The 12,500-nt window shown below is 47.8% G+C and overlaps 3 protein-coding genes across 3 annotated transcripts in view; 2 read left to right on the top strand and 1 right to left on the bottom strand.

Moving 5' to 3' along the window:
- The window catches only part of actr1b (actin related protein 1B), a 7,871-nt gene extending 7,709 nt beyond the window's left edge, over window positions 1-162 (bottom strand). Inside the window, exon 1 of the mRNA XM_084461310.1 lies at window positions 10-162. Within this exon, the coding sequence (XP_084317436.1) occupies window positions 10-57 (48 nt within the window). The 5' untranslated portion in view covers window positions 58-162. The remainder of the gene's footprint in view (window positions 1-9) is intronic.
- A 660-nt stretch (window positions 163-822) lies between these two features.
- marchf5l (membrane-associated ring finger (C3HC4) 5, like) lies at window positions 823-3,735 on the top strand. The gene is made up of 7 exons (XM_084452607.1): window positions 823-926; window positions 1,446-1,512; window positions 1,923-2,125; window positions 2,247-2,377; window positions 2,470-2,644; window positions 2,764-2,930; window positions 3,049-3,735. The coding sequence occupies exons 2-7, from the start codon at window positions 1,484-1,486 to the stop codon at window positions 3,223-3,225; spliced, it is 882 nt and encodes a 293-aa protein (XP_084308733.1). The 5' UTR covers window positions 823-926; window positions 1,446-1,483; the 3' UTR covers window positions 3,226-3,735.
- A 270-nt stretch (window positions 3,736-4,005) lies between these two features.
- On the top strand, window positions 4,006-9,772 carry kctd9b (potassium channel tetramerization domain containing 9b). The gene is made up of 12 exons (XM_084450619.1): window positions 4,006-4,115; window positions 4,293-4,414; window positions 5,019-5,062; window positions 5,167-5,260; window positions 5,509-5,567; window positions 6,645-6,773; window positions 7,436-7,503; window positions 7,972-8,067; window positions 8,217-8,366; window positions 8,586-8,691; window positions 8,814-8,947; window positions 9,437-9,772. Exons 1-12 carry the CDS (start codon window positions 4,068-4,070, stop codon window positions 9,551-9,553), a joined length of 1,167 nt encoding a protein of 388 aa, XP_084306745.1. The 5' UTR covers window positions 4,006-4,067; the 3' UTR covers window positions 9,554-9,772.
- The last annotated feature ends 2,728 nt before the right edge of the window (window positions 9,773-12,500 follow it).

The following is a 12,500-nucleotide window of genomic DNA, read 5'->3' as shown; positions in this document are numbered from 1 at the left end:
CATACTCACATTATCGATCACAACGGGCTGGTTAGCTATAATGTCATATGACTCCATGACCGACTAATTGTATAAGATACAGGTTTTTCAAAGTGGGTTTTTGTATGTTTTTCTCTCGATTTGCTGTTTGAATCATGTAGATAATAACGCCCTGTCACTGTGGGGCTCGGACTCAGGCTGCTTCTCTTTGCTCTGCAACCTAGCAACCTAACGGCTGCCTTGACGGACAGGAGCGACAGCCAATCACAGTGCTCTCACACAACAACCTACAACCTAACAGCTGCTTTGACAGGCAGGAGCGACAGCCAATCACAGTGCTCTCACACAACAACCTAACCACCTAACAACCTAACGGCTGCCTTGACAGGCAGGAGCGACAGCCAATCACAGTGCTCTCACACAACAACCTAACAACCTACAACCTAACGGCTGCCTTTACAGGCAGGAGCGACAGCCAATCACAGTGCTCTCACACAACAACCTAACAACCTAACGGCTGCCTTGACAGGCAGGAGCGACAGCCAATCACAGTGCTCTCACACAACAACCTAACAACCTAACAACCTAACGGCTGCCTTGACAGGCAGGAGCGACAGCCAATCACAGTGCTCGCTTTAACAGGCAGGAGCGACAGCTAATGACAGTGTCCACAGCTGGAGTCCACGTGCCAGGCAGGAGCGACAGCCAATCACAGTGCTCTCTTTAAACAGGCAGGAGCGATAGCCAATCACAGTGCTCTCTTTAAACAGGCAGGAGCGACAGCCAATCACAGTGTCCACAGCTGGAGTCCACGTGCCCCCTGTCAAATGTCGTCCGCGTTCCAGCTGACAGAGAGGACGAGTTGTTTAGCTAACTAGCCAGCTAAGCTAACGTTACTGTTCTCTCCATTTTTACATTTGTCCGAAGACTTTAAAATAATTTTCCAGGTAATATATGTGCTGTTTTTCCCCACCGTTAATATTTTGTTCCAACTAATGTTCACGTTAGCTAATTGTTTTGTTAGTTACTATAATTCGCTGGTGTTAGCAGCTAGCCAAGCTAGCCAGCGAGCGTTTGGACGGGTTTGGACTGTTTGACTACAGAGAATCTCTTGTGAAGTACTACTACCAAACGAGCTAGAAGATGGCCAGTTTGCGAATGACAGGGTCTGTAGCCGCTTAGCTAATCCTCTTTTAATTTAGTTTATTTTGCATTTGGAGAAAGAGAAACAGTTGCATCACGAAGTCTCACATCTGCCTGTGGTTGGGTTGGGGCTTGTGTGTATTGGTTTGGCTTGTGTGTTCAGGTCCTTTCTAATGTGTTGTGTGTATTGGTTTGGCTTGTGTGTTCAGGTCCTTTCTAATGTGTTGTGTGTATTGGTTTGGTTGTGTGTATTGGTTATGGCTTGTGTGTTCTGGTTTGGCTTGTGTGTCCAGGTCCTTTCTAAATCCCTCTGTCTATCTTAGCCCATGGTGAGAATCCAGGGAGCTGAGCCGACTTAACCATGGCCTGCGCCGAGGAGCCGCCAGAAAAGTAAGAACGTCTCTGTGTTAGTAATAATAACTCGTATGGACACGACGACCAAGCTTGAACGTCTGTCATATTTTTTAAGATCTCACCATTCATGCCTAGATCGACCCACTGAGCAAAGACACGTCTAAAAGACGTCTTTTTTGTCTTTTTCGGACGTCCAAAGACATCCAATTAGGAGCCAGAATGAATGTTTTTTTTTAGACGTTCAGATATTGGACCCGTTTTGCACGTCCACAGACGTCTTAGAGGGGTCCAAGCCAATCGTTTGAATATTGAGGGGTCCAGCAGACGTACAAATGGGGTTCTGGACCGACGGACGTTATTAAGACATGATCTGAATGTCTCCCTGACGTTGCGTGTTTGCTGGGGAGAAGGGTGTCAGTAGATGGGTTTGTATCTGTGTTCCTCAGGCACTGTTGGGTGTGCTTTGCCACGGAAAGAGAGGATCGCGTGGCGGAGTGGGTGAGCCCTTGCAGGTGTAAAGGCTGTACCAAGTGGATCCACCAGGCCTGTCTTCAACGCTGGCTCGACGAGAAGCAGAAAGGAAACAGCGGCGGAGCGGTCAGCTGCCCACAATGCAGCACAGAATACCGCATCGTCTTCCCCAAGATGGGTAATCTGTCCTCCACACGTACTTCAGCGTGTCCCAGCTGTCCATCTCCAGGTGTATGACTGTCTGCGTGTCCCAGCTGTCCATCTCCAGGTGTATGACTATCTGCATGTCCCCCCCACAGGCCCGTTGGTATATTTCCTTCAGCAGATAGACAGGGCTCTGTCGCGGGTCAGTCCATTTGCGGCTGCGGGGGTGGTGGTGGGAACGGTCTATTGGTCGGCCGTAACCTACGGGGCTGTGACTGTCATGCAGGTACACACCACACACACACACACTGCTACACGTGAACTTACCGCACATTCACAGGTTGTATCTGTGTACTAATAACTGTGATTGTGTGTGAGGTGGTGGGGCATAAGAAAGGACTGGATGTGATGGAGCGAGCGGACCCCCTGTTCCTGTTGATGGGTCTGCCCACCATCCCTGTCATGCTGGTTCTGGGCAAGATGATCCGCTGGGAAGACTACATACTGAGGCTGTGGCAAAGACACTCCTCCAAACTACAGCTACTAGTGTCAGGTACACACACTCTCACACACACACACACACACACACACACACACACACACACACACGGATCCAGAGAGGAGGTGTGAATAGTACCATCGCAGCTGCTTTAACCCCCCTGTTCTACCCAGGTATGGTACGACCCTTGCCTCGCGTGCCCGCCGATGGCGGCGGCGGAGGCGACCACCTCTCGGTGTCTCGTACGCTGTGCGGCGCTCTCATCTTCCCCTCCGTCGCCAGTCTGGTTGGACGGCTGCTCTTTCGGCGCGTGCCCTCTAGTCTGCAGCGCACTGTACTGGTGAGTAACTGTAATGTCACCAGTTTCATTACTTAGAACTATAGTTGCCACTTTTCACTCTATTTCTCTCTTGTTTTTTCTCTCGTTCTTTCTCTCTTCTCTCTCTCTCTCCCCACAGGGTGGTATAGCGTTTGTGATGATGAAGGGAGTGCTGAAGGTGTATTTCAAACAGCAGCAGTACCTCATCCAGGCCAACCGGCACATCCTCAACTACCCGGAGAGAGAGCGGGAAAGAGAGAGGGAGGGACAGAGCGAGGGAGGAGAAGACGACGCAGAAGACAGCGGGAACGAATAATGGCCGCGCCCGTCGCAAACCTCGTCCCTAACTCCCGAGAGAGGAAGGAGGGTGTCTGAGTGGCCTCTATCTGCTACAATATCTAATATAATACTGAAAAAGAAACTCCAGGAAAAACCTCCTTTGATTGGTTGTTCTTCCATTGTGACAACAGATAAATGATGGGGATGGTTTCCATCAGCATTGGCACATGATTAGAAAGACACCTGTGAGGGAGACAAGCAGAAAGACGCCCTCTTCCCCCAACCAACCAATCAGAGCACAGTGTTAGTTCACTCTTAGGTCCAGGGTGCATTCAGTTGGTATATTTCCAATGGAGGACTTTTATCGATGAACCGATGAACCTTCTTGCTCTGTAATAAGATGAACCCTCCTCTTCTGAATCTACCCCACTATTTGCATTGTAAAATATCCATCTGATCATGATTCTGTGTTTGTACATTATAGAACATTATGTAATATAACTTGCCTGGATGATTTAATTGAATGAGCAAATTAACTTGCTAATAAAGTCAACACTATTCTTGAGTGGTAAATTGATATCGCCACTTGTGCCAAGGGGACTGGACATACAATACATTAGCCGAGAAGTTCAAAACTATTGAATCAAATAATTCACCTAAGTATGATAGATTTCACTTAGTTTTGTATTTGGTTATGCGTGCCAAGATTATGCATTTTTGCGTGTTAATGCACCTCACTGTGCCTATTGGACAACAGATTCACCCTTGTCGCTGATTGGTCGTCCAGACTGCGGATGTCGATTGGTTATCGCTGGAATGCGGAAGAACACGGACCAAGGATTTTTACTATTAACTTTATTTTAAAGATTCTCACATGATATGAGGAGAGTTACACTATTTCGCAATGGAACCTCTTCCAATGGGAAGGTAATGCCAAGTACATCTCTAGTCTAGATCATCACCATTTCGATGTTGTATTATTAGCATGATAAGAAGCTTAGATGCTCCTCGTTTCCAATGTGTGTGCATTAGCTGTTATAACAGAATAACATTGTTATTACAGGCAACTGTGTAGGTTGAGGTTCACGGGTGTGTTTGTAACAGGTTGTGGCAGTTTATGGCTCGCTTGATGACCTGTTGTCCGTCGCCAGCACAAAGCTGGGAATACGAGCTACAAGCATTTATAACGGGACCGGCGGTCTCATGGACGATATAGCGCTGATCAGGTGAGCAAAACACAACTAATCAACTAATCAACAAATCAGGTGAGCAAAACAACACTGCTCAATTCAGAGGTGCAACACATCATCAACCACTAGCCTACTTAACATCCCCACCGAGGAAACAAGTAGGTCACATACCAAACCCACCAACACCAAAGACTACTGCGTCAGGCACGCTCAACATAAAAACAACAACCTCATGTGGTACCAGCTGAAACCTCTGAACCAAGAAATATCAAACACAGAAAAGTCTAGGGAACACACACACCTACACAAAACCGAGCTTTGGACGAGCCCACATTATGTTACGACTGGTCCGGAGGCCCCAAAGCAATGAGGGACACGACACAGGGTTATTATAATGCAGATAAAATCATTATATTTAACATGAAGTACAACAAAACTGGTACTGCCACCTATGCAGCCCAGACCCACAGTCTAGTCAATACATCAGGTCTCATCTGCTGCACCTGGAACAAAAGAACAGACACACTCTCACACACACACACAGAGAAAACAACATTAGATGTAACACTCACTGTCACAAAATATCTTTATTACACAAGGATAACCTATTTTTCATTAAGTCTGTGATTGTGTCCTGCAGAGACGACGATGTGTTGTACATCTCCGAGGGAGATTCCTTCGACGGTGAGGTGTCTTTCTAGACGGATCCAGCGCCGGTCTCTGCTCATAGAACCACCCCGTTCTCAGGATCGTGTGGCGTTCTCAAACTGTTTGTGTGTGTAACTTAGATCCCCGTTATGATCCCGGAGGTGCGGAGAAATGCCCAACACACACTGACTGGCTGACGCTCAATGTTGGGGGACGCTGCTTCACTACCACTAGGTAAACATGGCTGCCACAAACTGGCCACTTATTGATTGCTCTGACAATGCAATCAAATTAAATTAATTAAATTAAATGCAATTATTGTTAGTCGCTTTGGATAAAAGCGTCTGCTAAATGACTGTAATGTAATGTAATACTATCGTCAGGCCTTGTAGATACTCTAATCTTTGAAGTGTGTGTGTGTGTGTGTGTGTGTGTGTGCGTGTGTGTGCGTTTGTGCGTGCGTGTGTGTGTTCTGTCCTCAGGAGTACACTGGTCAGTAAAGAACCAGAGAGCATGCTGGCTCATATGTTCAGAGATAAAGGTAATATCATTCTCTAAATGTGCCTCTTCTCAGCACCACTGTTTGAACTATTTACATGCCGATGACTGCAGGAATGTGTGCCCTTTGAAATCAATCAATCAATCAATCAATCAAAGCTTTATTTATATAGCGCATTTCATACCCAGAGGCAACACAATGCGCTTTACAGAGAACAAGGGAGGTGGGCATACGACCCACTCTCTACATATTCCAGAGGGAAGCAAAAAAAACAGTAATCACCCGGGGGCCAGATAAGTGAGCTGTAAAAATTCTTCCCTGACCCCTCTCAACAAGGCGATCGAGCAAGCTCCAGGAGTATGTTTGTCTACCGGCTAAGAACATTTATAGAGCAATACATTGCATTAAATTACATTTCAGAGTGAGACAGGCTAAAAGCATCATAGGAGAGAGGACATCCTACGGACATGCTACATCATCCACAGCAGACACAGGGGTATCTATCGGACTTCGGGAGGTCTGCTGGTGACAGTGGGGCATCCACTGGACCTGGTTAGAAGATAGGAGGGAGAGAGAGAGGCAAATGAAAACGACATTCCTTGAAGTCTAATGACGTTCAATCAGTTGCATGATTCAAGATTCCTTTTATTCGTCACATGTAATGTACGGTGTTCAGTCACAGTGAAACGTTGCTGCCGGCTCCAAGATTATGCTACAGAAAAGAAGCATGAATCAAATATCTTCCCCGTGTGTGTGTGTGTGTATGCCGTGTAGATTTTAAGATGTACACTACTATGCACTTATGGCTGTAGCTCAGTTGGTAGAGCGGGTCGTTCAGTGATCGAAGTGTCAGCGGTTCGAATCCCAGCTCCGACTGTCCACATGTCAAAGTGTCCTTGAGCAAGACACCTAACCCCAAAATTGCTCCCAATGAGCAGGTTAGCACCTTGCATGGCAGCTACCGCCATTGGTGTGTGAGTGTGTGTGTGAATGGGTGAATGAGAGGCCATTGTAAAGCTCTTTGAGTGCCGCTAAGGTGGAAAAGCGCTATATAAGTGCAGTCTATTTACCATATACACTAGATGGCCTAAGTGTGTGTGTGTGTGTGTGTGTGTGTAGATGTGTGGGGTAACAAGCAGGATTCTCAGGGGGCGTATCTGATTGACCGCAGCCCCGAATACTTTGAACCAATCCTCAACTTCCTGCGACACGGACAGCTCATCATCAACGAAGGCATCAACACGTTGGGTACTGAACACGCCTGCACAAAACACACACACACACACACACACACACACACAAATACACACACTTAGGCTATCTAGTGTACATCTTAAAATCTACACGGCACACACACACACACACACACTTAGGCTATCTAGTGTACATCTTAAAATCTACACGGCATATACACACACACACTTAGGCTATCTAGTGTACATCTTAAAATCTACACGGCATATACACACACACACTTAGGCTATCTAGTGTACATCTTAAAATCTACACGGCACACACACACACACACTTAGGCTATCTAGTGTACATCTTAAAATCTACACGGCATACACACACACACACGTATTTACATCCTAATATATACACACACACACACACACTGCGCCCCGGGCTGATGTAACAGTTGGTTGGGGGGCGCATTATAAATAAAAATAACATAACATAACATACTGTATGTAAAGTAAGCAGATGCAGTAGCACGCTCATAGCAGGCGCTAGCTGAGCAGACGTTCTCAGATGCAGTAGCACGCTCATACCAGGCGCTAGCTGAGCAGACGTTCTCAGATGCAGTAGCACGCTCAAACCAGGCGCTAGCTGAGCAGACGTTCTCAGATGCAGTAGCACGCTCATACCAGGCGCTAGCTGAGCAGACGTTCTCTCCCTCTACCCAGGGGTCCTAGAGGAGGCGCGGTTCTTCGGCATCGAGCAGCTCGCGGACCAGCTGGAGACGCTGATCAAGGTGTGTCTGCGCGCGTCACCGTCAACGGCCCAAAAGTGTCATTCGTGATCAGCGCAACAAATGCAATGTCCACACTGGATTGGGCCTCGGCCTTCTAAAAGTTCTTCAGTTTACAGTCTGACTCTTCAAGTTTATAAAATAGAATATTTATTTAGTTTACACTCAGAATAAATCAATAAATACCCTCTATAACAATTGAAAAGGCATTGAAATCAAATAACCAACTACAGTATACCAACTACAGTATACAACTACAGTATTCAGATCACGCCATTTTGTCACGGTACAGTAACGGTTGTACACGGTTGACCGGACTTTTCAGATCTCTGAGTTTCTACTGTAAATGCCATCGAGCATCATAGGGCAGTGACTACTCACCCATGTCAGTTATTTCATCCATAATTAGCTTAGCATAGCCCCGCCCCCCCCCACACCATAACATTCCGTTGGTGGTCATCTCCTACCCAGGCATCTCAGCCTCCAGGTGATCACTCTCCACTAACCAGGAAGGAGTTTGTACGTTTCCTGTTGGCCACAAGCACCAAGTCAGAGCTTCGCTGTCAGGTACAAACACACACACACACACATACCCTCTCTCTATTTCTTTCTCTGCCTCATTCTAGCTCTCTCATTCACACACATACACAAACACACACACACTAATATGGACACACATACATCCTCGTGTGTATTCCTCCATTCGTGTCCATCAGGGTCTGAACTTCAGCGGGGCGGACTTGTCTCGTCTTGACCTGCGGTACATCAACTTCAAAATGGCCAACCTGAGCGCCGCCAACCTCGCCCACGCCAACCTCAGCGGCGCCAACCTGGAGAGGGCTGACCTCTCCTCAGCAAGCCTTGATGTGAGTGTGTGTGTGTGTGTGTGTGCGCGTGTGTGTGTATGCACATGCGTGCGTGCGTGTCTGTGTGAGTGTGTGTGTGTAATTTGGGGGGACTTAAGCATTTAGTTAGTAAGCTGCGTTTTGAACAGTGTGAGGCCCAAAGTATCACACAACAATGTGTGTGTGTGTGTGCGTGCGTGCATGTGTGTGTCTGCGTGTGTGTGTGTGCTGTGTTTTCAGGGGGCGAACCTGCAGGGTGTGAAGATGCTGTGCTCCAACGCCGAGGGGGCGTCCCTAAGAGGATGTAACTTCGAGGACCCTGCGGGGGTGAAGGCCAACCTGGAGGGTGAGGCACAGAGGGCCACGGGGCCCCAGCCCTGGGGGGGGTTGTGTGGGGGGGGGACGGGTCAGCGGCGTGCCTCCCCGAGGGTGACTGACCGGGTGGTCTGCATGGGCGGTCGTTCTCAGGTGCCAATCTGAAGGGGGTGGACATGGAGGGCAGTCAGATGACGGGTATCAACCTGCGCGTGGCCACGCTGAAGAACGCCAAGCTGAAGAACTGCAACTTGAGAGGGGCCACGCTGGCAGGGACCGACCTGGAGGTGAGGGGACCAGGACACGCGCACACACACACACACACACACACACATACACATACACATACACATACACATACACACACACTCTCACAGTACTGACAGACTCCTGGAGGTGAGGGGACGAACACACACACACACACACACACAGACAGTACTGACACACTCCTGGAGGTGAGCGGGCGAACACACACACACACACACACAAACACACACACACACAGTACTGACAGACCTTTGGAGTTGATGATGTGTGCCTTTGAGTGGGACTGGCTGAGAAATGATACTCTCCATCTGTCTGTCTCCCCCTCTCTCTCTCCCTCCCTCCCTCTCTCTCTCCCTCTCCCTCCCTCCCTCTCTCTCTCTCTCTCCCCCTCCCTCCCTCTCTCTCTCTCTCTCTCTCCCCCTCCCTCCCTCTCTCTCTCTCTCCCTCTCTCTCCCTCTCCCTCCCTCTCCCTCTCCCTCTCCCTCTCCCTCTCTCTCTCTCTCTCTCAGAACTGTGACTTGTCGGGCTGTGACCTACAGGAGGCCAACCTGCGGGGGTCAAATGTGAAGGGAGCCATCTTTGAGGAGATGCTGACCCCTCTGCACATGTCCCAGAGTGTACGATAACCACTGAATAAGCACACACACACACACACACACACACTCACACACACTCACCCTGGAGGGATTTGAGAGAAACCGGAGCTGGCTTGTCAAAAGACATATGTTTGTACTTCCCTGCATGTGATGTGCATGTGAGCCCCTGGAAAACACATGTGAATGTTAACTGGTCTCATTATGGTCTTTTTTAGTATCTCATATCAACTGAGAAAATATTTCTTACCAGGTGCTATGATACATGCCTGACTGTATTGTACTGATGTGTCCCTAGTGCTGTTACTGTTGAATGACTAGATTATTAGATGTACTGTACTATAAAGATATTTTTTATACATATCTCCAATTGTGTGTTCTGTTAAAGTTTCACACTGGTGGTCACCCATGAGAGACCGAACCACAGACTCCATCCTTGTGTGCTCGGCTGCTCTCTGAGGTGAACGGCAGTTGGGGGGGAGGGGTTGTAATGAGTCGTGAATATGTTTGTGGGTTGTTTAGCATTCTGGCTTGATGTCAGGCTCTTATCACAGGCAAGTAAATCTCACACGCCATTCTTGTCTGAGTTACGGGGTGGGAGTGGGGGTTCCCCACTGTTTGGCAGTGTTTGGTAGTCGGCGGTATTTTTTGGCAGGAACAACGACAACAACTCTCCCTCTTATCTGGAGTGGACCCACTGAGGAGCCATTGCGCGTGCGAGAGAGGATGTATTATCCATTATTCTCTGAGACGAGTTGAGTAGACTTCAGAGATGGTTGGACGAATCGTCATCTTCAGATGACCATGCCAGAATATCAACTAGAAGAAGACTCCTCGCTCCTTTCTGCTGTCTTACATCATTCTATTTGTCCTGCTTTTTGTTTAAATGTCTATAATGACTTGCTTTTTGTTTTAATGCTTTTAATTTGTCCTGCTTTTTGTTTTAAATGTCTATAATGTCTTGCTTTTTGTTTTAATGCTTTTAATGTCTCATGTAAAGCACCTTGAATTGCCCTGTGGCTGAAATGTGCTATATAAATAAACTTGCCTTGCCTATGTATCCAGCAGGGGGCAGCAGAGTTTCATTATCTGTGAGTTCGGTGCTCACCGGCTCTGCGTGGCCATGTCTCGCCGACTATAGGCCTCTAACTTCCCGCTACAAAAGTGATGTAGCAGACGGGTCTGTGGAGCCGTTTGGATGGATGAGCCGGTGATTGACGGCGATAGCTGGGGCTGGTTTCTGGGAAAGGGATCAGGGACCCTCTCTCTCTGTCTTTCTCTCTCTGTTATTCTCTGTGCTTCACCCTGTTTAGACTTGGTTTTAAAATGCGTTCATTTTAAAATCAGGGGGAGGGAGAGGGAAAGAGATAGAGGGACAGAGAGAGAGAGAGGGACAGAGAGAGAGAGAGAGGGACAGAGAGAGAGAGAGAGGGACAGAGAGAGAGAGGGACAGAGAGAGAGAGAGGGACAGAGAGAGGGACAGAGAGAGAGGGACAGAAAGAGAGGGAGAGATAGAGAGGGGGAGAGAGAGAGATAGAGATAGAGAGGGAGAGAGAGAGAGAGAGCGAGGGACAGAGAGAGAGAGAGAGAGCGAGGGACAGAGAGAGAGAGCGAGGGAGAGAGAGAGGGACAGAGAGAGAGAGGGGGACAGAGAGAGAGGGAGAGAGAGTGAGGGAGAGAGAGATAGAGAGAGAGGGAGAGATAGGGAGAGAGAGAGAGGGGGAGAGAGAGGGAGAGAGAGTGAGGGAGAGAGAGAGAGGGAGAGAGAGAGCGATCAACGATCAGTTCACTAATGGACAGAGACACCTCATCGTTCACTGTGTCCATCACGCGTCTCAAACGTGTCCAGCTGACCACGTGTGTAGCGGTCGTATGTAGTAACCATAGCATGGATGTATTATATAAACTGGATACAGCCACTCCATTCACTGGCCGCTATCAACAATGAAGCCCTATTGAACCGCGCCATCTTGGCAAAATTTGTAGTCATTTGACTATTTCCGGTTACTTTTGACTTGCGCAGTTGTGCTTTTCTGGCCTTCCGGTTACTTTTGACTTGCGCAGTTGAGCTTCTCTGGCCGACGCGCGTCCACGAAAAAGTTCACATTTTTTAATGAAAATGACCACAAGACAACCTCCTGTGCATAGTTGAAATGGTAGTGGGATACGGTGATAAACTGGAGTGATCATTTGACAGCAATTATTAGCCTTTTCCAGGAATGGACAGAAATGGGATATTTTTAGAATAACAGGAATTTATTCACATACAATGTAAAGGAGTTGATGTGTAGCATGAAGATGAAACGATACACTGAGTTTGGGTGTTTTCAGTCAACGTTGGCGTTGACCGCTTCCAGCTATCGAATGGCCGACTGGTGTAAGATAGCCTAACGTTAGAGAGATAAATGTAGGCTATGGTTATGTTAATAAAGCTAACAATGATGTTGTAACATGCATGCAGCACTGCCGATCTGATCTGAACGATTGATTCATTATTACCATGGATCGGTATTGGGATTGATCAAGGGCGAGTGTGAAATAGCAGCCACGAACTCAGCGGGTTTTCCGAGATGCGGTAGCCGCGGCCAGAGCTCCTGCTGGCGGGGAGTGAAGCTCTTCAACTCGCCTGTCACTGGCTCCCTGGAGGAATTTAGCCTGGCTGCAATAACGTTATCGCGAACGGAATGAATACCATCTACTAGCAAACAAAACATGTTCAATTATATTTAACTTGTTAAAACTAAGATGCCAGGATCAAAAAATAATTTCTCCAATTGATATATTTGACAAAAACAGGTTAATATGCAAGCCGGTTTTCATTGCTAAATCAAAGCGGGGAGAGCCGGGAACGCGGGTCTACATTTCAGAGAAATGTGAACTTTTTCGTGGACGCGCGTCGGCCAGAGAAGCTCAACTGCGCAAGTCAAAAGTAACCGGAAATAGCCAAGTGACTACAAATCTAGCCAAGATGGCGCGGTTC

The sequence above is a fragment of the Borostomias antarcticus genome, assembly GCF_949987555.1.
Source record: "Borostomias antarcticus genome assembly, chromosome: 2".
Taxonomy (NCBI): domain Eukaryota; kingdom Metazoa; phylum Chordata; class Actinopteri; order Stomiiformes; family Stomiidae; genus Borostomias; species Borostomias antarcticus.
Note: the sequence above shows the minus strand (reverse complement) of the source record. Positions and strands in the feature narration are given on the sequence as shown.

What these genes read in the sequence shown, in the direction of transcription:
- kctd9b (XM_084450619.1), top strand. Translation starts at nt 4,068, where the DNA reads ATGAGGAGAGTTACACTATTTCGCAATGGAACCTCTTCCAATGGGAAG. An exon ending in CGAGGGAGATTCCTTCGACG is followed by an intron (nt 5,063 to 5,166) that starts GTGAGGTGTCTT and finishes TGTGTAACTTAG; the next exon opens with ATCCCCGTTATGATCCCGGA. An exon ending in TCATATGTTCAGAGATAAAG is followed by an intron (nt 5,568 to 6,644) that starts GTAATATCATTC and finishes GTGTGTGTGTAG; the next exon opens with ATGTGTGGGGTAACAAGCAG.
- marchf5l (XM_084452607.1), top strand. Translation starts at nt 1,484, where the DNA reads ATGGCCTGCGCCGAGGAGCCGCCAGAAAA. An exon ending in CATCGTCTTCCCCAAGATGG is followed by an intron (nt 2,126 to 2,246) that starts GTAATCTGTCCT and finishes TCCCCCCCACAG; the next exon opens with GCCCGTTGGTATATTTCCTT. An exon ending in GGGCTGTGACTGTCATGCAG is followed by an intron (nt 2,378 to 2,469) that starts GTACACACCACA and finishes ATTGTGTGTGAG; the next exon opens with GTGGTGGGGCATAAGAAAGG.